General features: G+C 42.1%; 4 protein-coding genes across 9 annotated transcripts in view; 3 read left to right on the forward strand and 1 right to left on the reverse strand.

Moving 5' to 3' along the window:
• plekha7a (pleckstrin homology domain containing, family A member 7a) overlaps window positions 1-10,411 on the forward strand; it is a 77,145-nt gene extending 66,734 nt beyond the window's left edge. For 4 of the 5 annotated variants that reach the window (XM_042108953.1, XM_042108956.1, XM_042108957.1 and 1 more), the window contains 15 exons: window positions 74-127; window positions 1,631-1,699; window positions 2,383-2,463; window positions 2,694-2,843; window positions 3,113-3,214; window positions 3,424-3,532; window positions 3,664-3,821; window positions 4,166-4,351; window positions 4,778-4,868; window positions 5,225-5,319; window positions 5,503-5,724; window positions 8,054-8,269; window positions 8,408-8,541; window positions 9,412-9,530; window positions 9,837-10,411. In XM_042108953.1, the coding sequence (XP_041964887.1) occupies window positions 74-127; window positions 1,631-1,699; window positions 2,383-2,463; window positions 2,694-2,843; window positions 3,113-3,214; window positions 3,424-3,532; window positions 3,664-3,821; window positions 4,166-4,351; window positions 4,778-4,868; window positions 5,225-5,319; window positions 5,503-5,724; window positions 8,054-8,269; window positions 8,408-8,541; window positions 9,412-9,530; window positions 9,837-9,859 (1,809 nt within the window). In that variant the 3' untranslated portion in view covers window positions 9,860-10,411. The remainder of the gene's footprint in view (window positions 1-73; window positions 128-1,630; window positions 1,700-2,382; window positions 2,464-2,693; window positions 2,844-3,112; window positions 3,215-3,423; window positions 3,533-3,663; window positions 3,822-4,165; window positions 4,352-4,777; window positions 4,869-5,224; window positions 5,320-5,502; window positions 5,725-8,053; window positions 8,270-8,407; window positions 8,542-9,411; window positions 9,531-9,836) is intronic. The other variant, XM_042108954.1, reaches the window with a different exon arrangement.
• A 1,576-nt stretch (window positions 10,412-11,987) lies between these two features.
• On the reverse strand, window positions 11,988-14,446 carry c11h11orf58 (chromosome 11 C11orf58 homolog). Of its 2 annotated transcripts, XM_042109009.1 has the most exons (6): window positions 14,228-14,446; window positions 13,458-13,538; window positions 13,228-13,288; window positions 12,768-12,877; window positions 12,489-12,504; window positions 12,253-12,355 (listed from the first exon to the last, which is right to left on the reverse strand). In XM_042109009.1, the coding sequence occupies exons 1-6, from the start codon at window positions 14,282-14,284 to the stop codon at window positions 12,351-12,353; spliced, it is 330 nt and encodes a 109-aa protein (XP_041964943.1). In that variant the 5' UTR covers window positions 14,285-14,446; the 3' UTR covers window positions 12,253-12,350. The 2 variants fall into 2 exon arrangements, with proteins under 2 accessions (XP_041964942.1, XP_041964943.1); XM_042109008.1 differs by lacking the exon at window positions 12,489-12,504 and having other exon boundaries at window positions 11,988-12,355.
• Window positions 14,447-14,754: 308 nt separating this feature from the next.
• LOC121723380 (vacuolar protein sorting-associated protein 72 homolog) lies at window positions 14,755-19,063 on the forward strand. Its single transcript, XM_042108993.1, has 6 exons — window positions 14,755-15,270; window positions 15,354-15,506; window positions 15,670-15,787; window positions 17,036-17,212; window positions 17,620-17,764; window positions 18,097-19,063. The coding sequence occupies exons 1-6, from the start codon at window positions 15,154-15,156 to the stop codon at window positions 18,548-18,550; spliced, it is 1,164 nt and encodes a 387-aa protein (XP_041964927.1). The 5' UTR covers window positions 14,755-15,153; the 3' UTR covers window positions 18,551-19,063.
• Window positions 19,064-20,240: 1,177 nt separating this feature from the next.
• LOC121723383 lies at window positions 20,241-22,159 on the forward strand. Its single transcript, XM_042108999.1, has 3 exons — window positions 20,241-20,253; window positions 20,850-21,611; window positions 21,733-22,159. Exons 1-3 carry the CDS (start codon window positions 20,251-20,253, stop codon window positions 22,099-22,101), a joined length of 1,134 nt encoding a protein of 377 aa, XP_041964933.1. The 5' UTR covers window positions 20,241-20,250; the 3' UTR covers window positions 22,102-22,159.
• The last annotated feature ends 673 nt before the right edge of the window (window positions 22,160-22,832 follow it).

Raw genomic sequence — 22,832 nt, forward strand, 5'->3', positions numbered from 1 at the left:
GAAGAGCAGTGTGTTTGTGCATGTGTGTATGCTATGAAAGCTGACACATAGCGTTGTGTCTGTTTGTCTGAAGGTGGATGACACTTATGTGCAGCTGAAGAAAGACCTGGAGTACCTGGACCTAAAGGTGGGACCCTGCGATCCCACGCATGTCTTCTGCACCTGTCCCAGTCTCTTCTCCACCTAACCTCTTCTCCTTCCTTTCCTTCCTTTCATCCCTTCTTCTTCTTCTTTTTCTTCCTCTGCTCTTCTGCCCCAACTGTAACTCTCAGGTTTCAGGTTTTTTAACATGTGCTCTCAGCAGCTCAGTGACCTATTCACATTTCACATCCCACAATACTGTGAAGGGACAATGGGGAGTAACTGATGTTCTGTCTTTAATCATGAGCTTACCTCGCAGATCACTTAATGTAAGCTGTTCAAGTAGCCCTTGGTGTAGTGCAGCAGGCACAGATGATGCAGACTGGTCATTCTGCTCTTATGTTATTATTATTATTATTATCATTATTATTATTATTATTATTCTTGACCATCCCCTACTCTCCCCTTCGGACCTCTCTCTGCTTGGCACAGATGAAAAGCATAGAGCCGTTGATCCTTACGGTGCACAGTCTGTTACAGAACTGCACTGCACGAGGCCTCGGCCTCCACTGGAACGTAAGCACACCTGCCGGCTAGCACCCCAGACCCCCCCACTCCCACTCCGCCCCCCTCGAACCCTCCCTCCCCCCTTCCTCCTCCCTCTCAGCATGGCTTATCACCATGCCCCTCATCGCCATGTCCGTAGCTGCGTGTTGATTGGCCGCCGGCCTGCCACCCTTCCGCCCCTGCCCCTGTGACCTCCCCTGCCTTTTTTGTGCATACCATTGTGATGCCACAGTGACTGTGTGTGATTGGTCCGTGTGACTGTGCGTGATTGGTTCGCAGGCTGTGTGTGGTCGGTTGATTGGTCGGTCGGGTGGAGCCAGTGCATGTGGGACGTGTCCCCCCACGGGCCCTCTGAAGGGGTGATGAAGCACCTTGGTGACACTGGAATTGAAATGAAATCACAAACAGCAGCATGGAAATATGCTCTCTTCATATCATATTTAATTTGGCCTCTCCATTAGGACTACAAAGCACCATCTTTATGCTTATTATAATACTGAGATATTATAAGGTCTTTGCTAAAATTATTCTTTTTCTGTTTGACATTTACGCCCCACAGGGTTTCTGTAAATTGATCACTTGTAGCTTGATGAGCAAGTAAACTGCATTGTTCACATTGTCTGTGGAATCATGCAGTCATGCAGTGCATTATCACGTATGCGTGTGGAAAGGCGCTAGCTCCTTTCTCATGATGTGATAGTTTACTATGTCCTCTGTACAGCATTGATTTCATATTGTGCTTCTTGTCGTAGCTCTTAGCTCAGCCGGCATTAGCCAAATACACTGAGATGCCGAACAAACTCCAATCTTTATATTTGCAGTGGTAGTAGATCTTTACCTACACGTTTTTGTATTTGTTGTGACATAGTTTACTATCTCCTGTAGAATAGTGACTTAATAGAAGACAGTTGAACATGTCTTGACGTCTGGCTTGGCAGCACTGATGCAGGGCTCTCTAACATGAAGTGACTGTTCCACGCAGGTGATTGGCCCTGACACGATGACGGAACGGACGGGGAAGCCAGTGAAGGTTGCTGAGAGCGACATGGATGTAAGTCACATTGGCATTCCCTTCATTATTCCAGTCAGATGCATTTAATCTTCATCCGAAAAGTCAATTCCATTCAGCGTCGGGGATATATTTACATGGAAATGCAACATCTGAACTTGCCTCAGGTTTATTCCACTGAAAAGGTAACTTCAGTTTTCAAAGCAAACATTTCATCCTTGCTTGTTCTAAGTGAGCCACTAGAGCCTGTTCCTTACCGCTTGCTATGCTCTGAAAATGTTCAAACCATGGACACATCTGCGAGCCGGGCTGCCTGCTGTTGGGAGAATTCCTAACAGAGCTCCTACAGAGTCTATGAGCTCCACACTTTAAGTGTGCTGTTAATAAAAATAAAACACAGGAGCATACATTTTACAACTAGTGCTGGAGATACAGTATTTTATTTCATGTACAAGTTGCATGTGTTGCGTACTGTACCAAACTCCTCTAGCATCCAATAATATTGTCTGTGTTATACTGTGTTATGTTATAAGATGGAAAATTAGCTTTTTATCTAAAACATGAATATAATACAATTTCAAAGGTGTGTTTTCAGTGAGATTTATTATTGGCTTAGTTTAATTGGTTGATTTGAGAGCAGGTGTACAACCATGAGCTGTGAACAGTCACTGTGGCTGTGTTGCTTCTCCTGCCTTTCTCACACAGCTCTTTGGCTCCCCCTGCAGGTTCAACTCAGCAGACTGTGTGAGCAAGACAAAATCCTCCAGGAACTGCAAGCCAAGATCAGTGCACTCAAAGAGGACAAGGTAAGGTAGAGGACATGGACTACTGAACTGACATACTATGTTAAAGTCACTATAGAATAAATATGGCATAATATACCAAAGTGTTGAATACGCCATGTGACGTTTTCAGGATAATGATAGCATCCTCCACTTCTCACTGTAGTACGTAGTGTAATTAAAAATGTATGTTTTGAGTGTCTTCTTGAGCTTCTTTATCTGAGTGGGACTGTCATGTTTGTTTCATGTGTCAGGATAAGCTGGAGTCGGTGCTCGACGTGTCCCATCAGCAGATGGAGCTGTACCAGGACCAGCCGGCCCACGCCGAGAAGATCGCCTGCCAGCAGAAACTACTGCAGGAGGACGTGGTGCACATCCGCGCAGAGATTTCCTGGGTCTCCACGGTAAAAGACACTCAAGCACAAACACACACGTGCACACAGACACACACACACACACAAGCAGACACGTTTGTAGAACATACTCACATACACATATGAAAACACCCACACATACTTTTAATGATGATACTATTTCAGTTACAGTAAATGGAGTTAAATGTCTGTAGAATAGGACATTAGTCTGCATGGAGGGTTATTGTTGCTCTGAGCATTGCATGTTGTGTGTGACTTTAAGTGTATTTAAGTGTAGTGTGCTTCTGTTTGGTGTGTAGGAGATGGAGCGCTCCTGGTTGGAGTACTGCAGGCAGGAACAGTGTGTGCTCCAGCTAAGAGAAGCACTTCAGGGCCAGATGGAGCTCTGCACCGACCCACAGGTACACGGTGTTTGAGTGTGTGTGTGTGTGTGTGTGTGTGTGTGTGTGTGTAGAGAGAAAGATAGACAGACAGACAGACTGAGGGCTTGGTGGATGGATAAATGTGTTTGTGACACTTACTCAACAAGACTCCTTTGCCCTGTATTTTTTTATTAAAAAAAATAGAGAACCTGTGCCAATGTGTGTTTGTGTGTGTGCCCATACAACAGGAGAAATCTCAAATGAAGAGAGAGCTGTGGAGGATTGAAGATGTTATGGCAGGTTTAAGCACCAACAAAGCCAACTATAAAATCACCATCAACTCAGTGCAGAACCCAGGTAAAGAGGTTGTCACCTTGTGCTTATTAAGCACCACCTAGTGGATACCTGCCACCTGTATGCCTATTTTTATACAGCCAGCGAAAAGGCATGTAATGTGTGTGTGTGTGTGGTTGTGTGTGCACGTTCAGAGCGGAAACTTGCCCCATCTGTGCCTGAGTCTACCGTGCCTTCTCGGTGTGTGACCCCTGCTCTGGGAGAGAGGTTGTCTAGGAGCAGCCCTCTAATCACAGAGAACCCCCCTATCCAGTGGCAGCCACCCCCAACACACACTTCAGTGCCAACGTGGGTAAGTAGTATACACCCACACACATACAGTACTGTATATCCGTTCCAAAAACAATGAAATCGGAGCCAATTAAAAAGTAGCTGGGGGATAAAACAATATTTCTTGTAGTTTATATTTGCATATTTTACCACTGCCATAACAACTCCATAATATCTCAAAATAGTAGTGAGATGTTTTAAAGCAAACACAATTTTATAGTCTAAAACAACAGTGATTAAAAAACATAGAGAGATGAAGCTTATGGTTTTAATTAAAGAAAAGGCTGTAATATAGAGGTTATATTGTGATTGTTAAATACTGAACCTTGGGGGAGTTGTCACGCTGTTTGTGCTGATGGTGTTTAGGTGGAGGACGCACCTCCTCCCCGACCCCCTCTGCCCCTCCTATACGACGCTGAGGACATGCCACCGGCCGTTCCCCCGCTCCCCAAGGAGGCAGCCGTCATCAGGCACATGTCGGTCCGAGGCCTCAAACGCCAGTCGGACGGGAGGAGACGCGACCGAGAGGGCCACTACACCGTAGACAGCAAGGTCTGGAGCCCAGGCCTCAATGCAAACATGATCATAATGAGGAACATAATTCTAATACGGGGAGTTGGACAGAGGGTCATCGTTGAGAACCTCAGATGGAATGATTACACAAAAATTGTTCAGATTTAACAGTTCAAAGGAAACATGATTGACTTGACATGAACGTACTTCTGGTGTAGAAGTATCTGGTGTAGTGCACTCATACTAGAGAAGTGCTAGAGGTGAAGCAGTTGGCTGCAACCCACCACCTTTGTTGTTCGATCTTTTAAAAGACTATCTAAATCTAAATGGTTTCAGGGATTAATTGTCTCTCTAGTTAGGATGTAAAGATTGTTAAGATATTTCCCACATTTACATGCTGATCTGCTGATATCTGTAGCCTGGTTGTTTTTCCCTTAGGCTTAGGTTGTGTGCTCCTGTTTGCAGGTGGAGTTGCGATCATACCTGAGTGAGCCTGAGTTGGCAGGAAATGGCCAGGGGCACACTGAAGGCAGTTTCCAGACACTGCCAAACAAAGGTAGAGAAATATGCCACTTTGACCTAGCAACATCCGCCATGTCACGCCATGGTGAAGTGTATTCGCTAGCATGGCATCATACCTAAAACATGCCCTAACGATGCCAGCATCTTGGCCATCTGACTGTGTAGTAAAGTCTGGGACTATTGATTATTGACTGTGATTTGATGTAAAATTGGTTAAGAGCCAATTTAAAAGTGATTGTTAGGATTGCATGTTTCCTTTCAAGGATTTCTCCATTAAGATATTTTGGTATTGTTCTTGTGACCTGTTTCTATGGAATTAGAACAGTATTCTTCTTTTTCTGCCCTTTTCTGTCTTTCCCCCCTCTTCCTCTTCCTCTTCCTCTTCCACAGGTCTATCTGGTTCGTCCTCCAGGATATACCAAACGGGCCATGTGTCCTCATTTGTCACAATGAGGAAAGGCAATGACTTCCGAGGAGGTTTACAGGTAGGTCAGCTCTCTGCAGCACTGTCCTGTCCCAAGGCAGGAGCCCACATTAATTGTAGTGCCACTAACACCACTGTTCTTACCCAGCTCTGTTCCTAAAAGTCACAGCAAAGTTGTCCTGGCTTTCTTTGTCTCGCTTATTCTCTCCCTCTCCTCCTCTCCTTTTCTCTATCCCCTCTTCAGGAGAGACCGAAGAGTGCCTTGGAGAGGCTATACAGCTCCGATTCCCAGCAGGCCGAGCAGCCTCAGCACCGCGGCCGGATGAGTGCCGAGGAGCAGCTGGAGCGGATGAAGCGCCACCAGAGGGCGCTGGTGCGGGAGCGCAAGCGCAACCTCAGCCAGGGCGAGCGCCACTCCAGCGTCTCCACATCCACCTCCCGACCCCCGACCTCTGACCCCGCATCAGTACGTTACCCTATCCCCTACCCCGGCAGGCACCGGACGCACCGTCACCAAGACGCGGCCAGCTAACCTTATGCTAACATGCTAACACCAACAAACTCCCCAATGTAACCAACAGTTAGCGCAGTTAGTGAGACAAGCCAAGCTAAACTAAAGCCAAGCTATAGCAGGGAGGATTGGTGACATTGCTGCACTTTGGGAACTGGCCTTGGGGTGCTTATCTTGCTTAAGCTACTCTGCTACGGAGAGGCAACACTTACTTTCTCTCTCACACAAGACTACTGAATGTACTTCGGTGGGAAGAAGAGGGTTTCTGCGCGTCTCCTCCTTCCTCTCGCTCAAGGACCTAATTTCCTCTCAAAGTGGAACTAATTTTTGTAAATGTACATTGCAGTGATGTTAATTATGCACATTAACTTATGGAATCATTTCAAATATTTTTTGTAGTAACATTTGTAAATTTCTATTTTTGTTAATATTTGATATGGAATGGGGAAATGTTTACCTGGCTTTATCCACCTCCAGATTAGATTGATTTGTTTCTTTTCTTTAAAAAAGAGTTTCTATGAGAAACAACCTGATCAAAACCTCTCATTACTGCATGCCCAACAAAAAATCAAGCCTGAGCAATCATTTGATACACATCCGTTTACCTTTGCAATCTTCTCGATGATCAGATCAGTTAAGTGCCTTTTCGTGTGAATCATGGATAAGATCCTTGCCTTCAGGGGCAGATTGGTGTCTACAGTCAGCTGCTATCTGGCATCTCATAGACTGGGTTTAAAAGCTGAGTGAAGATTAAGGTGTGTGTGTGTGTTTGTGTGTTTGCGTGACAATGAGATTATGATGTGAGCGTTAAGATATGAGATTGCTTTTCTCAAAGTGGTTAAGATACAAGCAGGGCATAGAGAATTTAAAAAAAATGAAGAAGATTAATGATATTGTTGGAGTGGAAGATTTAAGAATGTGAGATTGCGTTCCATCAGCCATCATAAACAGCATAGCACAACAGAATGATGAAAATGTTGGCTGACAGCGGCTGCTGTAAAATACTGAACATATTTGCCTATTAAAAGCTATGATCTCTGTGTGACTGCACTGAGTGGCATTAGCCAAAGAAGTATCAGGTTGAAAGGGGGCTGGAGACATGAGCTCAGACATGCGAGATTGTTAGAGGTGTGGTTCCCTCTGGGAATGTGTGACTAGCTAAACAGTATGCTGTGGTTGACAATAATCCCTTATCTAACCCAACAACCCCATCACTTTTGTTATGAAGTCCAGCACAGATCCGTTTGGAATGCCACTTCACCCTTGTGACTGCCAGAGTGGAGTGTGATCTCACACATTTTTACTTGCCTGAAGAGTGTGTTTCGTATATGCATTTTTTTTTCCAGCTTTCTACACATTCAATCTAGACGTTTCCATTTAACAAGCTTTTTCAATGCCTTATATTTCATGCTGAGTCTGACAGTAAGGGGCTGGGGGGAACGTTAAAAAGGGGATAGATCCACTGTATATTGAGTATCTTTACTACAGTTACTGCATAATGACATAGTGACTACTCAAGTCAATACAGTTAAACTTCAGTGTACCTGTTGATTGATGCACAGTGAAAACATAGGACTCACCTGGTGCTTGTGTAATAAATGTCATTCCTGTACCTGTGAGTGTGCACTGAGCAACTGTCTGTGTCTTATCCAAAGTGTCCTCTACGTTTACCAACCAGTACCACTTGACCTGAACTGAACAACAGCTGAACAACCCCCTCTCTTATCTCCCTCAGATGTAGATACTGTAGGTTTGCACTTTAGCGCTGAATAAACAATACCAATGAGTCCGGATGAAGTGACTTAAGTGTTATGTGTTTGTTTTGTGGTCAAGTGGAAAATTAGCATGTTGGAAATGTAGTTTGTCCCTACCATATAGATTTATCTGTATGAAATGTTTAGCAGCTATGCCTGTGCTAGCATTTTGATTAAACCACTGCATGCTGGGATGTGGAATGTACTCACTCTATCTCTCTCTCTTTGAATCTGACACACATATCGCAGGTGTGATTCTGGGGTCCTGGGATTTCATGCATGGCTTTGTCTTTCCACGGTATATTACAAACTGGGTCAATTTATGACACACATTTTGATGTCTTATACTATCCTCAACATCTTATGTATTTACTTTACCTTATATAAAGTCACATTATGTGCATCAGTAAACTGAACAAGCAAAGGTTCCAGAACTATACATTTTCTGCACCTCTTTTACTCCCCCTGTTTCATACAAGAAGGGAGCCAGAGGTCTGTCTAGGTGATAACTGCCATGTTACTCTCCATAGCAAAATAAGGAGCAGGATTTGGATTCACAGCTGCTGGAAAGAACAGTACCCGGGAAGGAGCAATGGACTGCAGGAGGGAGGGGCAGTGAAAGCCTGAATGGGCCCAGCCAATCAGATGCAGTGAGCAATGATGGGGAGTGGCTTACAGTGCTTGCTGTGCCCATGAGAGAGCAAGACCTCGAACCTGTGGACTTTGAGTTTGATATCAGCAGAGAGGTAGGCCTATATAAAAAAAAAAAACACCACTGCCCTCTATTTTAACATCTAAAGAATCTCTTCACAGTCAAGAATAAGTTTTCTGATTAAAATTGAAGTCAGCGGATGAAACCTCTCTGATCTGTTGCCTGTTTCCAGTTGGCTACTCCACAGAAGGTGCTAATCCCCAAACGCTATGTGGAGCTCGAGCTGGAGGAGAGCCTGACCTCTGAGGAGATGGAGGCCCGCGACCTTAAAGCGGAGAAGATCAAGAACCTCCTCGCCAAATCAAGGCAAGCTCCTGGCCTGACCAGTACAGAGATTACATTATTTCAGTATCAGAGTAATTGTGTTGGGGTTATATCAGTCCTTTTAGGCAAGTACCTCCACTCGGCGGCCTTAATGTAATGCTTTTTAGCCACTTATCGGGCATGCGCAATGCTTCATGATGCCAACCTTGCTCCAGCAGCAAGATCACAACACATGGTTGGCATGATGTATTCACAACACACCCCATGATTGGTAGCCTGGAGATTCCAGACCCTGGTAATCTAGAAATATTAAGGGGCTGGCCACAAATAATGTAATGGCCCAACTCGAGGGGCGGCACCAAGCGTGCATTTGAAAATCTCACTGCACATAATTGGATAACACAATACGACAAATGTTTACTGACTGATTCCGGACATCGACGCAATTGGATAACACTACGACTGTCATCTGTTTAGCTCGCCTCTGGCCCGCCTATATCAGATACACTAATGTGATTGGCTCCCCGCGATACAAGTGGGAAAAGTAATGTGCATCATTACTCATTGCCAGAGTGTCTCGCAGAGACAATTCAAATTGTGCTCTTGCGAGAACTCTGGAGTTTCCAGGGTACGTGATTGGCACAATGTATCACGTCGATTTTTTTTTGCCGTGGAAGGGGTGGGATATGTGTAGACAACTGCCATATTTGCTAACCCCATGCATTTCTATGGAGGATTTTTTGAATGCTGTGTCTCATTAGAAAGTCTCTGGTTATATTTGTCAACAAACCTGGTTTTCAGTTCATGAAATACTGTCAGATTTACAAATGCTAGAGAAAAGAGTTATGACAACAGCCAGCTGTTGTAACTACAGTATTAGTGACCAACTAAGCACTGAATCCTCCATTTCAGTGGTCAAACAGTGGACACTACAGAGCTGGATTCCGCCCTGCAGCAGAAGGAGAGGATTGTGGGTATTCCACGTGCATTGGCATCTGAGGCATCGATCAGGATCAAGCAAGCCGCCGCAGGTGAGTGTCATTATTAACACACCTTACATTCTCACAACACCTACGATTTCATTGGTACGTTTAGGTCTTTTGCCTTTATAAAATTATGCTTTTTTGTAGGATTGTAAAAGAAAAACCTCTTTATCCTTTATTTATTAAGAACCCCTACATAGTTATCATTGTCAACCGTGTCTGTTTAAAAAAGCCTACATGCCCCTGCTCTATCACACTAATACATTGAAAGTAATGATGTAGGGCATCTCATGAGAAGTAGCAAGATGACATATTCAACCCCTGAAATATGATGTCCTGTGTTTGTGCTTTCAGCCAGAGCCTACCTTGGACAATGAGCTGTGTCGTGTGCAATGGCATCCTCATCTGGACTCAAGTCTTTCCATTTACAATCAATATGAAATATTTAATGCTTCACTGAAAATAATGTCTCCTATTTATGGCCCACAAGTGCTTTGTGTTAGACTACAATATTTTGTAAATTTATTTTAATCCGTGTTTAAGCCAGATACACACGCTTTGCTTTGTTTCTAATACGGCATAATACCTGGTTTGTTTTGCACTTGTAACTTGTACATGTTTGATATTTCCAACAAAATCAAACACTCCACTCAAAACATTTTAATCCAACTTTGCAAGAGAATAGTCTTCTTATTGTTGGATTTTGGATACTGGATTTTGTGTTCATAGTATCAGTATCTGTGTGGAAGCAATGGAGAAAAACTGTAATAATTACCTTTTTATACACTATGACTATGGTTGACTCTGACAAAAACATGCACTGTGTGTATTGCAGTTTGGTCAAATTCTGCGTATTTTTAATTTTGCTGCTAAATGACATTTTGTTTTAAAAGTTTGAAAATGAGTCACATGAATTAAATATTAATATTATATGGTTTTGTTTTTGTCTGAGTGTTCCTCAAAATATAGACAATCACAGGGACACAGATATCCCCAGTATATAGCAATGAACAATGATTTTTAAAGACTATGCTGGATAAATCATTTTTAAAAATCTCTGCGCTTTCAGTAATATTTTGAAGTAGTTTATGGGGAAAGACCTGTAATAAGGTTATCTGAGGCACTGCTCTGAAGTGAACCTGATTAGCAGAAAGCTGCTAGAATTTTATTGATAACACAGTGATGGCTTTCAACAATTACCGATTCCCCATAATGAGCTCTCACAGAGAATTGGGAACGCTTGAGAGTCTTAAGCCTGCTGTCTGCATCTGTGAGTCAAGTATTGCAGGGCTCTACAGTGCGCCCATTTTAAAAATGATGCCGTGCGAGTGCAAAAAAAATATTTAGGCGCACTGGTGCGAATGACTTCTAACCATGTCAATGTTTGTCTACAAAATACACTGCAACATAAAGAAACATTACTGGTGCAAACCATGGAATCACGTCGCGAATGCAGCATAAAAACTACCTCCCATCAACGTTAGCAGTTTCGCGTTGTGACTCGCTAGTAGTCGCTTCTATCAAATCCAAGAGCGCGCAGGAAAAAGCGGAAAGTTAGACTAGCCAGCCAAGATGCAAAGATTGAAGAAATTAGTTCTTCTATCCACCGAATTAATTGGATATAGGAGGAACAGGATGAGATTCTGAGAATGCAGTGAGAGAAGGAAAGGTAACCTAACATGCCTTTTAGCCCAGTTGACGTATTGGCTGCAATATGCAAAATATAGCTGTAGCGAACCGGCACAAAAGTAGCCTCCCGTAATACTCCCATTTTATTCAAAGGTAGAACGCTACCGACAACTCCAGGCTTCCACGCATGCTTGTTTGTTTACACCGAATACAAGCTTAAGTGCAAAACGAAAGTAGGCACAACGTTTGCCTACTGCCCCCATCAATGCAGATATTTCAAATAAAAACTAAAAGTATAAAACATATATCCTTGATTAGCCTATGTTGGGTTTTGTGGAAGAGGAAATGGACTGTTTTAGTAGTAGTATTAGGCAGTATGCAGTCAGATAGGTCACCATGGGCATATTTGGATTAGCTATAGATGGATTCACAAATAAATAAATTAGCCTACATTTGGCAGGATACTTGATATACAGGCTAAATGCAAATATGGCAATGTATTATATTATTTTACATTAACAAAATGTAGGAAAATAGAACAGACTGAAAATAAAGTAGGCACTGATCTTTAAAATCCTGTTTCCTGTAGCCTAAATGTTGTCAGTCATTCTTAATATTCGCAATTGGTGCACTGGCATGTTTAACTGTTAGCTGCAGTATAATGTTAGATTATTTGTAAGTTAAGTACAGAACTGACTGTGCACCCAAATTTTTGTCTGTGCTCCTAATTTTTTTAACTTGGGCGCACAAGTGCTCTTGAAAAAAAATGTTAGTGTAGAGCCCTATATTGTCTGGGGAAAGGGGAGCTGGGACACAACACTCATGAAGGAAAGAAAATAGCAGAGAACAAGATCAGACAAAAGAGCAGACAACAAATTTCCGTACCCTTCAACTTTATGAATGTCGTTTTAAAAAAGTCAAACAAAACAAAATAATTTTTACAAACAAATCATAATGGACATCTAAGGAAACATTAAACACAATTGAAAGTCAGTTATTTCACATGAAAAACTCACTCTCACTCTGCTTTAAGACGACTTGACAAATGTCATTTTGAAGCTGTTTTTCTTGTCGTCGTTTTTCTTGGTGTCTCCGTCTTCCTCAGACTCCTCCTGGCTGCTCTCTGAGGTGGGAGGGGGACTCTCATCTCTGGGCTCAGGCGGCTCCGAGGGGTCTGTGGAGGGCGTGGGGCTACTGGGCTTCTCTGTCTCAGCAGGACTCGGGTCCACTGGAGGAGGGTCAGGCTGTGGACACCAGGAGGGAAAGAGTAATGGGAACGGAAGCAGAAAAACATAAACATCTCTTCCTGCAGATGAACGTTAACTTAAAGATGAACAGAAACATGTCTTGCTGCAGATGAACATAAACATTTCTTACTGTACTGGAACTGGAACTAGAAGTTGCCACAAACACCAAGGTCATAGGTCCAAGGGAGCAAACACATTCATATGAAAGTATTGTATGTAGCTTTGGATACAAGTGCTTGCTGAATATATACATTTATATCTATAAGCTTGAAGGCAGTAGCCAGAGAATTACATCACAGCATAACCCCATAGGATCTCAGACTCAAATAAAATCCATTTTTCTAATAACACTAACATGACCGTTTACACAAAGTGGAATACAAGTAGTTGACCACACACACATACACACCTCACTGAATCCTAAGCCGCAGTGCCTGCGATTACGTCCTGACAGCACCCCGTCCAGGCCCTGCTGGTACTGTTGTTCTAGCTCCGAGTTCATCTTCTGATCTTCGTTCCCTAACACAGGAAGGAGTGAAACACTATAAGGATATGTCTGCTTGAGACACTCTTTGATTAGAAGGTATTGCACATTTCCTGTAGGTTAGATTCCCAATAATAGATAGATTAGATTGATTGCCAATATTGAGGTGAGATGGACTACCAGGTAGGTTAACAGCATACTGAAAATTATACTGAAAATGATATTACTAGTTTGTCAAAGTATTGTATGCCAAAGCACCAAAGTATCTTATAATATCACAATATATTACAAGGGTTAAAGAGTTTGTCATGGTTGAGAAATCAGAACACAATTAATATGTTAAAACATAGACTACAGCTTCATCATATCTTCACAGTATGCTCACCAGAACGGATGTGAGACGTAGACCTGTGATCTCCAATGACAAGCCGTCCAGTGTGTTCTTTCTTAAAAGGAATACAAAGGGCAAACTCATTACAAACTCTCACCAACTACAACAGAATTTGAAATAAAAGTACTGCTTGGAACAATGCCAGGGTTAACCAACATATTGTGGGAATTTATGTGTATTGTGTCATTTGTGGGAAAAGGCACACACATTACACACAGACTGACCTTCCCAGCACCCATCAGTCGCAGAAACTTCTGTTTTCTCTCATTGGTGCCTAGGTCTGCAGCTGCCCAAGTTCCCCCTGCCTGAACGGAAATAAACACATGATTAACACTACAATTGTAAACAAGCCTGAGTGGGAAAACGTGGCTTGGCTTTTCAACATTCTTGTGACCTGATGGGCAGTTTGGATTACTTGGACTAGCCTACTAGACTGAAATGGTGCATATGACAGACACTTTTATTCATCACATTATTCTTTTTCTGTGAAGACACATCACAAAACTATAGATATGAGACTTGAAGATCATGAGGTTATTTGAGTGACCTTTCATATATCCACATTGAAAATAGACTAAGGCTTGAGGGGAGTAGATGAACATCACCTATCCTAAACTCGAGTCCACTACACGTCATCTTCTATTTCTGAAATTACTGAAGGCATAAAAGACCAGGATCGAGGCAAGGACTTAAAGAGAACGCAAATTAGATCCATAATGGAGGATGGCATAAGCATATGGGCAATTACAAGCTGCAGAATTGGCGTTTAACTAATGTCAACAATCACCTGCCTGCTATCCAGCTGCAAACACCCTTTCAGCACAACGTTATCCATCAACCCCACATACTGTACGCCCATAGAAAGCCATAAGGCTGCTAAATAAGCGGGTAAAGTAGCTGAGCACTACGTAAGCTAGCTAACTAACGTAGCTAACGTTAGCAAATAACGTTAACGTTACTCGCAATGTTGCCAAATCTAGATGAGCTCACTCACATCATCATCAGAGGATGCAGGTCTCTTTGTCCCTTGTCGATCTTGTGAAGAAGTCATTTTTTCCCTGCTTGAATCCACTCTAGATTAATCTAAACATGACAATTTTCCCCGTCTAACAGAAGGCTGCTAACGTTATTTCATTGGGTCCTCTCAGATTTGTTGTGATGGGCACAGTACAATTTACAACATTCTATTATTCCGGTTCAGCAGCAAGTTGAAGAAAAGTTTGTCCAAATAAAAGTCTTGCTCTAGAGGAACAAGTGTCTGATCTTCCAAGCAGATTTCCAACTATGGTAGAGAATATTCCATTTAATTAGGCAAACACTAAGTTGGCTTTCAGATGTTTATTTTTGAATCTAGAAATTATTAAACTGAACAGATTTTTTAGCTAATTTCATGTAATAAATGCATGCATTTTTGTGCCCGGTTTGAGGCCCAATGATGATACATTATTTTCCACTTTTGTGTCTGCCAAATTAACAGGAATTTATTAGACCATTATTTTGACACACATAGCTAACCCGGAAGTGTAACCTGCAAAATTGCTAGTACACAAGCAGACGTGTTGGTAGTTGGTAGACGTTTGGATTTTGAAAACGTTTATTTTGTTAATTGTATTTCCATACGGCAACTTAATTGCCTTCTGTCTAAAACATAATAGTTTATAATTTCAATAACAATCGCGCCTACTCATCATGAGTGTTTAGATGACAAAAACAGGCTAAGAATAGTTAGCTTCCATGTTAGCTAACGCAGTTAGTTATTGTTAGTTCATTTCAGCTTGGTAGATTAGCCTAACTGAAACGGTGATTCTGTCACTTATGAGAGGTGCGGTATCAACTATATACCAATAACAAACGACAACTGGGGCCTGTTTTATCCAGTTGATTTTGACCTTTCTTGTAGCCTTTCACTGAACTGCAAACATGACTTTGGCATCAAGTCGAGAGCAGCGAAAAACAGCGGGCAATCGCATGTCAAAGTTACTGGATGCTGAGGAAGAGGACGACTTCTACAAAACAACATATGGTGGATTTAACGACGTAAGGCATTTATTTAATCGTGGCCATTGTTTGATAATGTGCTCTTTTGATGATATATTGACCCACTCTGGTTTTAAATTAAGGAATCGGGCGATGACGAGTACAAAGGAGATCATTCGGACACTGAAGATGAAGTGGACAGTGACTTTGATATCGATGAAGGGGATGAGCCGGACAGTGATCAAGAGGAGGACGCCCCCCGCAGAAAGAGTCGGGTTGTCACCAAAGCTTATAAGGTGAGGACAAAACAGTTGATCAGTCACTCATGGATATGTATCGCCGACGTGTAGCAATACACAGACACCGTGTAAACAGATGCAGCACAGCAACAACAAATACCTTGTGTTTGTGTGGTAACAGTAGACAGTGGTTGTTCCATACTATTCGTTATCTTTTCAGGAACCAGTTAAAGTGGCCAAACCCAAGCCAAAGAAGCCATCAGTTGAACAGAAGAAAACTGAACGAGTGAAGACCCCACAGAAACGCACAGCTCAGGTCTTCCAGGACTTTGCAGAAAGTAAGTAGGTTGGTCAGGCTTGATGACCTCTATTCTGCTCTTCAGGGTGAAAAAAAGCAAAAGTGTCTGCCACACGAGAACTACATGGTTAACATTGACCTACTTGCCTTTTTCTGTACTGACTTTTCCAAGCTAAGATAGAGCCAAAGTAAGCCAGGAGAACTGTATTAGCTTGGCTGTTCCATTTCCAGCAGGGTCATTCCACGTCAATTCAACCAGGGCCCACGCCCCACGCACTTACAGTAGGTCTCAAAAAATTCTGGAAAATAAAATAATCTGTACCTATGTTACCCAGGAGACACACTGTAAAATTGCTTTTATGTAAGATCAATACTTTCCCAGATACAACCAGTTTTACGGGGGGAGGGGGTTGTCGATTTTGTTCGGCCTCCATTTTTTGTCAAAGTTCACAAGCCCATAGTGCAATAACTAAACCATGTAGGAGGCTCAAAATTTGCATGCTGGTACATAAATAGGAATAGTATGTAGCAAAATAGTCACGTTTGATCTGGATGATCCTGCATGGTCATATCTGTCCCTCAAAGTTGATCAAAATATTTTTTTTATTGGAGTTTTTGGCTAGGCTCTGTTTAGGCCTTCAGAAGACATATTTGTATTCAACATAGGCTCTTGATTTATTTTCCTTATTGAGATAAGTAGAAACACTCTCACAAAAAGCAATGAACAGAAAATACATTCATTCAGGGTCTTAACAGCAGACCTCACAAGTCTGAAAAATCATTTTGGTTCTCATTTTCAGAGCCCCCACCCACCAATTTTTAGAGCACACACCTTGTGGGAATATACAAAGATTTTTTTAAATATATTTTTTCTTTATTCTCGATGATCCCTTCTTTTTAAAAACACCAATTTGACCTGTCTTATGCAAATCTTTCTTTTTTTATTTTCCACCCTGAACATGGGCAAAATGCATTATTGGGGCAGCCGTGGCCTATTGGTTAGCGCTTCGGACTAGTAACCGGAAGGGTTGCCGGTTCGAACCCCGACCAGTAGGCACGGCTAAAGTGCCCTTGAGTAAGGCACCTAACCCCTCACTGCAGGCAGCTCACTGTGCTGGGATTAGTGTGTGCTTCACCTCACTGTGTGTTCACTGTGTGTTGAGTGTGTTTCACTAATTCACGGTTTGGGATAAATGCAGAGACCACATTTTCCTTACAGATCAAAACTGATATCATATGATGTCCGTTCATTCTGACCCTGTGGCATCCTTGTGATCTCCCTCCACAGTCCGCAAGTCAGTACGTCAGTCGACCAGCGAGCACACCCGTAAAACCAACCTACGACTGCAGTTACGACAAGAGGCCCCTAGGAGGCGCCGTGGGGCTCACCATGATCGACCACTCACCCAGGAAGAGCTTTTGGCAGAGGCAAAGATCACAGCAGAGGTCAATCTGAGATCGCTTGGTAAGAAGTAGACATGGAGATATAGACTTGTTTTGTTGCACACCCTGGCCATTAACAGATACCAGGGTCAGAGAGACTTGAAAGGTTACTGAAATGATAGTCACCAAAATAAGTCAACTCAGTAGGCCTATATATATATATATATCTCTCTCCCTCTCAGCCTTCTTCAACCTGGGAGACAGAGGACTTAGGCCATAGTGCAAATTCCGATAACTAGGTGCTCAGCACTAGACTAAACTAGAGGCATATGTAGCATAGGCTTAGAACTGAACAGTTACCTTATTAAGGATCATGGTTGGATATAAAATTTGAGATGTCCAAGTGAAGACTTGCACAGAAAAGGGCAAAAGGGTTGTGACACGACTATCTCTGTAGAGTTTGCTCAGTCTGTTTTCCTGGTTTCACAGAGAACTATGAGCGTCTTGAAGCCGATAAAAAGAAGCAAGTTCACAAGAAGCGACGCTTTGATGGGCCCACCATCCGCTACCATTCAGTCCTCATGCCGCTTCTCTCCGACTCACTGCTCAAGGAAGAGAATGTAGACGTAGAGGGGTATGTATGTATTTTTCTTATAAACACTTGAGTTCCTTAAAAAACAAACTTTAACTTGGTGTTAACAAGCTCAGTGACAGGTTTGCTTTGAGGTACCCACACACACTGCTTACTAAAACCCCATATTACATTCTTATCCACCTGCGTGTTTAAATTGTCATGACATTTTGGCTGGTAAGCAAGTAAGCAACATTAAAGTAGTAGATAAATGTTTTCCTTAACCATTTGTATGACTTGAAAGGAGTTGAAAATTATTGCTTTGATTGTTTTGAGACAGTGACATGAATTGGGGGGGTCCAACTGAACATAGTTCATCTGTGCTCCCCCCACAGGTTGGATCAGGATGCTCCTCAAGCTTCTTCCTCCTCAGCTCCTGCTTCCTCCTCCTCAGCCTCCCAGGGTCCATCGGGGTCAACAGGACTGTGCTCGCGGACCTACATCACCTTCAGCGACGATGACGCCATGACGACAGCATTTCCAGCAACAACGAGGGGCTCCGCCCCCCCGCTCCCGGTGCAGGAGGTGTGTCCAGTGACGCACAAGCCAGCGCTGTACCGTGACCCCGTCACGGACATCCCCTACGCCAACGCCCGAGCCTTCCGCATCATCAGGGAAGCCTACCGCAAGTATGTTGCTGCCCATGGCTTCCCCGCCACAGACGTGGCAGGGACGGGCGGTAGTGGCACGAGCGGTGGGGCAGGAGACGGATCTGCTACTTCGGCTGCTGCAGCGTCAAAGGGCATGTGCCAGAAGACGCTTGTCAAACAAACAGTGGTCGCCATGTAACAGGGCAGAGAGATTTTGGCTTATGGTGTTTGGACTTTGATCTGTTTAGATTTCAGGTGCTCAGATGTCTTCCAAAGTGTCTCTGCTGCTGATACGACACATTTGTGAGACCATAACAGAAGAACTATGAGAGGTCTTAATGATGATGGAGGGACTTAGTAATTCTGTTATTTTGACATTTGCTCTCAGTGAAATCTGTTATAGTTTGGAGTCAGAAAACAAAAATAAACCAAACAGAAAACACTGTAGACTTAATACTTTTTGTTATACAAGAAAGATTATCTGTCAAATGGGGTGTGCAGATGGTATGTGAGTGTATGAACTTGGAGTTCCCCTGGTGTTTTCATTAATCTTGCTTTTTTTATTTTGTCCTTTTAAAATTCCACTTAGTTTATAGTGAAGGATACAATTGCTCTGCAGAACTTGATAATCCTGCTAAAAGTTTGTACCTTCTTTTTTTAAGCAGTTTTGTAACAGTATTCTGTGGTATCGAATAAATATTTCTTGCTTTCTCATTGTGTACCGTTGCACACGTCTATAAAGGGGAATATCTGGAGTACCTTTATTGTAAGAAACTCTGTACAATTTTAACAATGTTTTGCTATAATGCCAAAACCTATATCCCATGCAGAATTCAAAATATGACTCCCGTCTTTTGGAAATAAGAAGAAATGGCGTTTCAGTCAACTCTCTGTTCCTGTGATAGTTTTGGGTCTTTTAAAAGGGGTCTATAGAAATATCTGTTCAGCATTAATTAATTAAGTTGTTATGAGTAATGGTTTGTATGGTATTTGTCTATTTTTATTTATTGACATTATTTGTTATTGCTATTTTCCTTCATGTAGTCTTACCAACATTTTAAAACTGTTCACTGTTAATTTAAACTCTTGTATTGTTTTTATTTGTATGTCGCCGGACAAAAGCGTCCGCTAAATCCTGTAATCGTATCCCATAGTCTCATAGAAAATATATCAAGATTTTGTGGCATAGCTTAAAAAAAAAAAAAAGAAAGACGTATAATCTTCATTATTATTAGTTTTACTATAGACTGAGATTAAAATGTAGTTAAACTATTGATGGTTGCATATCCAGAAAGCCTGTATGGCAAATTTGAAACTTGAACATTGCACACAAATTTGTTCTGCTAATGAAAAGGGGATAATGGTATTATGGGATTTGGCAGAGGCTTTTGTCCTAAGCGACTTAAATAGCAATAATGGCAATGCAATCAATAGCCTAATGGAAATAAACAGTGAAAAAAATACAATATACAAACCATAACTCAAGGAATGCAATAAGTGCATGCTGAACAGATATGCCTTTTAATGACCAGATTACCAAACATTTACAAAAAACACGATCACTAGCCTACTTTGATACTGAGATGCCCAAGTTTTTTCCAATTTTTGCTTTTTCGGTTATCGATAGCTATTAGCTAGCCGTGTCCGTATGCTAATAAGTCAACGAACTGAAGTAATTTTGGCAAAGATCCTTGATTACTAACAAGACAAGAGTAATCAACAATCTTTCCCAGAGCGAGATCTTTCCCAAAGTGACTTCCGAAATAACTAACCTACTATTATGACGTAAGCTTGAATTGCCATGGAGATTTCTACGTATTACAATGAGGCATTCTAGAACAGTAACGAGTTCAGTAAAACTCGTTTTATATTCACTTTGATATCAGACATCGCTACTGCATGGTGAGTGTGTGCTAGTGCTTCTCAACAAAAATAATATTTTACATAGATTGTTCAATTCAATTTGTAGCCACATCATAATTAAGACTACGCTTTTCAATACAGTAATTATATAGTTTTTGCTGTTATGAACTTGTATACCACATGTCTGTTGACCTGCCATAAACACTATAGGTCAAATTCAAGACTCTTTTTCTCAGTGATTCTCCGTTCCTGTGATAGTTTTGGGTCTTTCAAGAGCGGTCTAATGACATCTGTTCAGCATACACTTTTTTACACGGTTCTTATGAGTTATGTTTTTTATATTATAGTATGTGTTTATTAGGCTATTCATTGATATTGCATCATTCTGATCACGACAAATAGAAAGCAACTCCTCACAGTCAGTCCATCAAGTGATTTTGGAAAGTCATTTGTAAGGTAAAGAGCTTGAAAATATTCAGATATTTCTAGATATACAAATTTCAACAGTTAGGCCTACACATCAAAGGCCTAATCATGAAGATTTATGCAAATTACAGGCAGTAATGAATAGGCTTATTCTGGACATTTAAAGGTAGGCTAGTCTGCACTGACTGCAAACTAAACATATTGTATAGTTTTCCAGGATTTCCATAATGGGTGAATTTAGTGAGGGTCTGAAAGCAGAACTGAGCACCACCACAGCGGATGAGCTGAGAACATTTATTGCCGATAAGACCAAAGAGGCACAGGACAAGGAGCTCGCCATGAGGGCTACTCTGGAGAACCTTATACGGTTCCTTGCAGAGATGGAGCAATCCAGTAAGGCAAAGGTTGAGGAGTGGCAAAGAGAGAACGCGAGGATTGAGGCAGCTATACAGGCCGACCTCCGCAATATGGAGGAGAATATTCACCTGGACCAAATATTACTGACACGTTTAGCGACAACGCTGGCTGAGAAGGCAGAGATGGAGAGACAGAAACTCTCAAGCCTACCTCTGGCGAAAGAACACCAGAGGATAGTCTCTCTCCTGGAGAAGGAGTTTGACTATGACTATGACAGCATTATGTTAAACGATCCAGAGCGTGCTAAAAGAGAGTCAGAGAACTGGACCAGATGGACCCAAGAGAGAGTGGACAGCACCTTAAAAATGGCGCTGACTGTTGCTGCCATCAAACAAAAGTGGCTACAGCAGCTGAAGAGTCAGGCTGAAAAATGGATGGTGATAAATATCACTTTTACCTACACATCCCACCTATACTTTTATACCCAACATGGTGGCAAACTGAGAAAATGCTTTGTCTGTTTTCCTCAGGTGTCTGTTCCTCAGGTTTCAGACGGACCTGCTCAAGAGGTCAACGACACCCACATTAAGCTGAGCCTTGATGATGGCCTCCAGGTACCTTAACGCATAGTTGCTATGAAAAAACTGTAATTACACCATGATTGATTATGCACAATCTTACACACAATCTTTCTCCAATCTAGCTCATAATTAACCCAAAACATTTTTTTTTTAGTCTCTGAGCTTCAGCAGCCAGAAAGCTGAACAGGTCGTTGTTCAAAACCAGATGCTCCAGGCGAAGATTGATGCAAAGTTTGACAAAAAGATGGCACGTCTTGTGGCTGAGGCCATTAAAAAGGAGGAGAAGATCAGGGCTGCAGAGCTGAAGAAGAGGAGGCAGATGGAGGAAAAGACAAGGAAAAAGCTGGAGGAAATACAGAAGGCCGAGCTGAAGGAAAAGAAAAGGAGGGAGGCTAAGGAGAAAAAAGAGGCCGAAAAAATGGAGAGGAGGCGAGCAAAAGAGGAGAGGGGCGAGACCACACAGCCCAGATTTTGTTTCTGCTTCAGGAAATCTTCCCGAGAATCTTTACCAAGAAGTCCGTAGCACTGATAATGAATAAATAATATTTTTCAGTCCAATAAATGTAACCACCATCTATGTACTTTTGAAGACATTATGAAATCCAATGTGTCACGGCTGTCTTGAAACGCAATAGATAGATAGATGATAGATACTTTATTGATCCCCAACGGGAAATTCAAGCAATAGACAGGGGTGTCACCTAGCAGTTGAAAACATTCGGGGCAGTCCATACTCTTTGGTTGCTGTGCTCACCTTTGATAAATTGGCCGCTTGCAGATTTGTCACTTTCTAATACACTAGAGACGCACACAAATATGCATGACATGTTTAAAAGTCAAAATTGTATGTAGTAGGCTTACTACATGCACTGGACCATTAATATGCCACCCAAAAAACAAACACCTAAATAGCATAAATTAACTTCACGTGGGTATCGAACCACGAATAAATTGACCTGTTTGCTTGGTAATCAGACGTCTATCAACTTGCGCCACGAGCCAGCTGACGGCAATCACAGAAAATGACTTCAGTTGTATGATTAAAAGAAGTCAGCTAACGTTATGATAATTGTAACAAGTTAACATAGCTGTTCATGTTATCTGGCTACCATGTTATCATGCTACCGTTGCCCAAGCCATTTAGTAAGCCTTCAAAGTATCATGGTTAAGTTTTAGTGGCCGCCCCTACTTGAAGTGTCTGTAGAGCAAATAAATCAAATAAAAATGTGTATCCTTGTGTTGTGTAGCCTATCC

Source organism: Alosa sapidissima, chromosome 11 (assembly GCF_018492685.1).
Source record: "Alosa sapidissima isolate fAloSap1 chromosome 11, fAloSap1.pri, whole genome shotgun sequence".
Lineage (NCBI taxonomy): Eukaryota > Metazoa > Chordata > Actinopteri > Clupeiformes > Clupeidae > Alosa > Alosa sapidissima.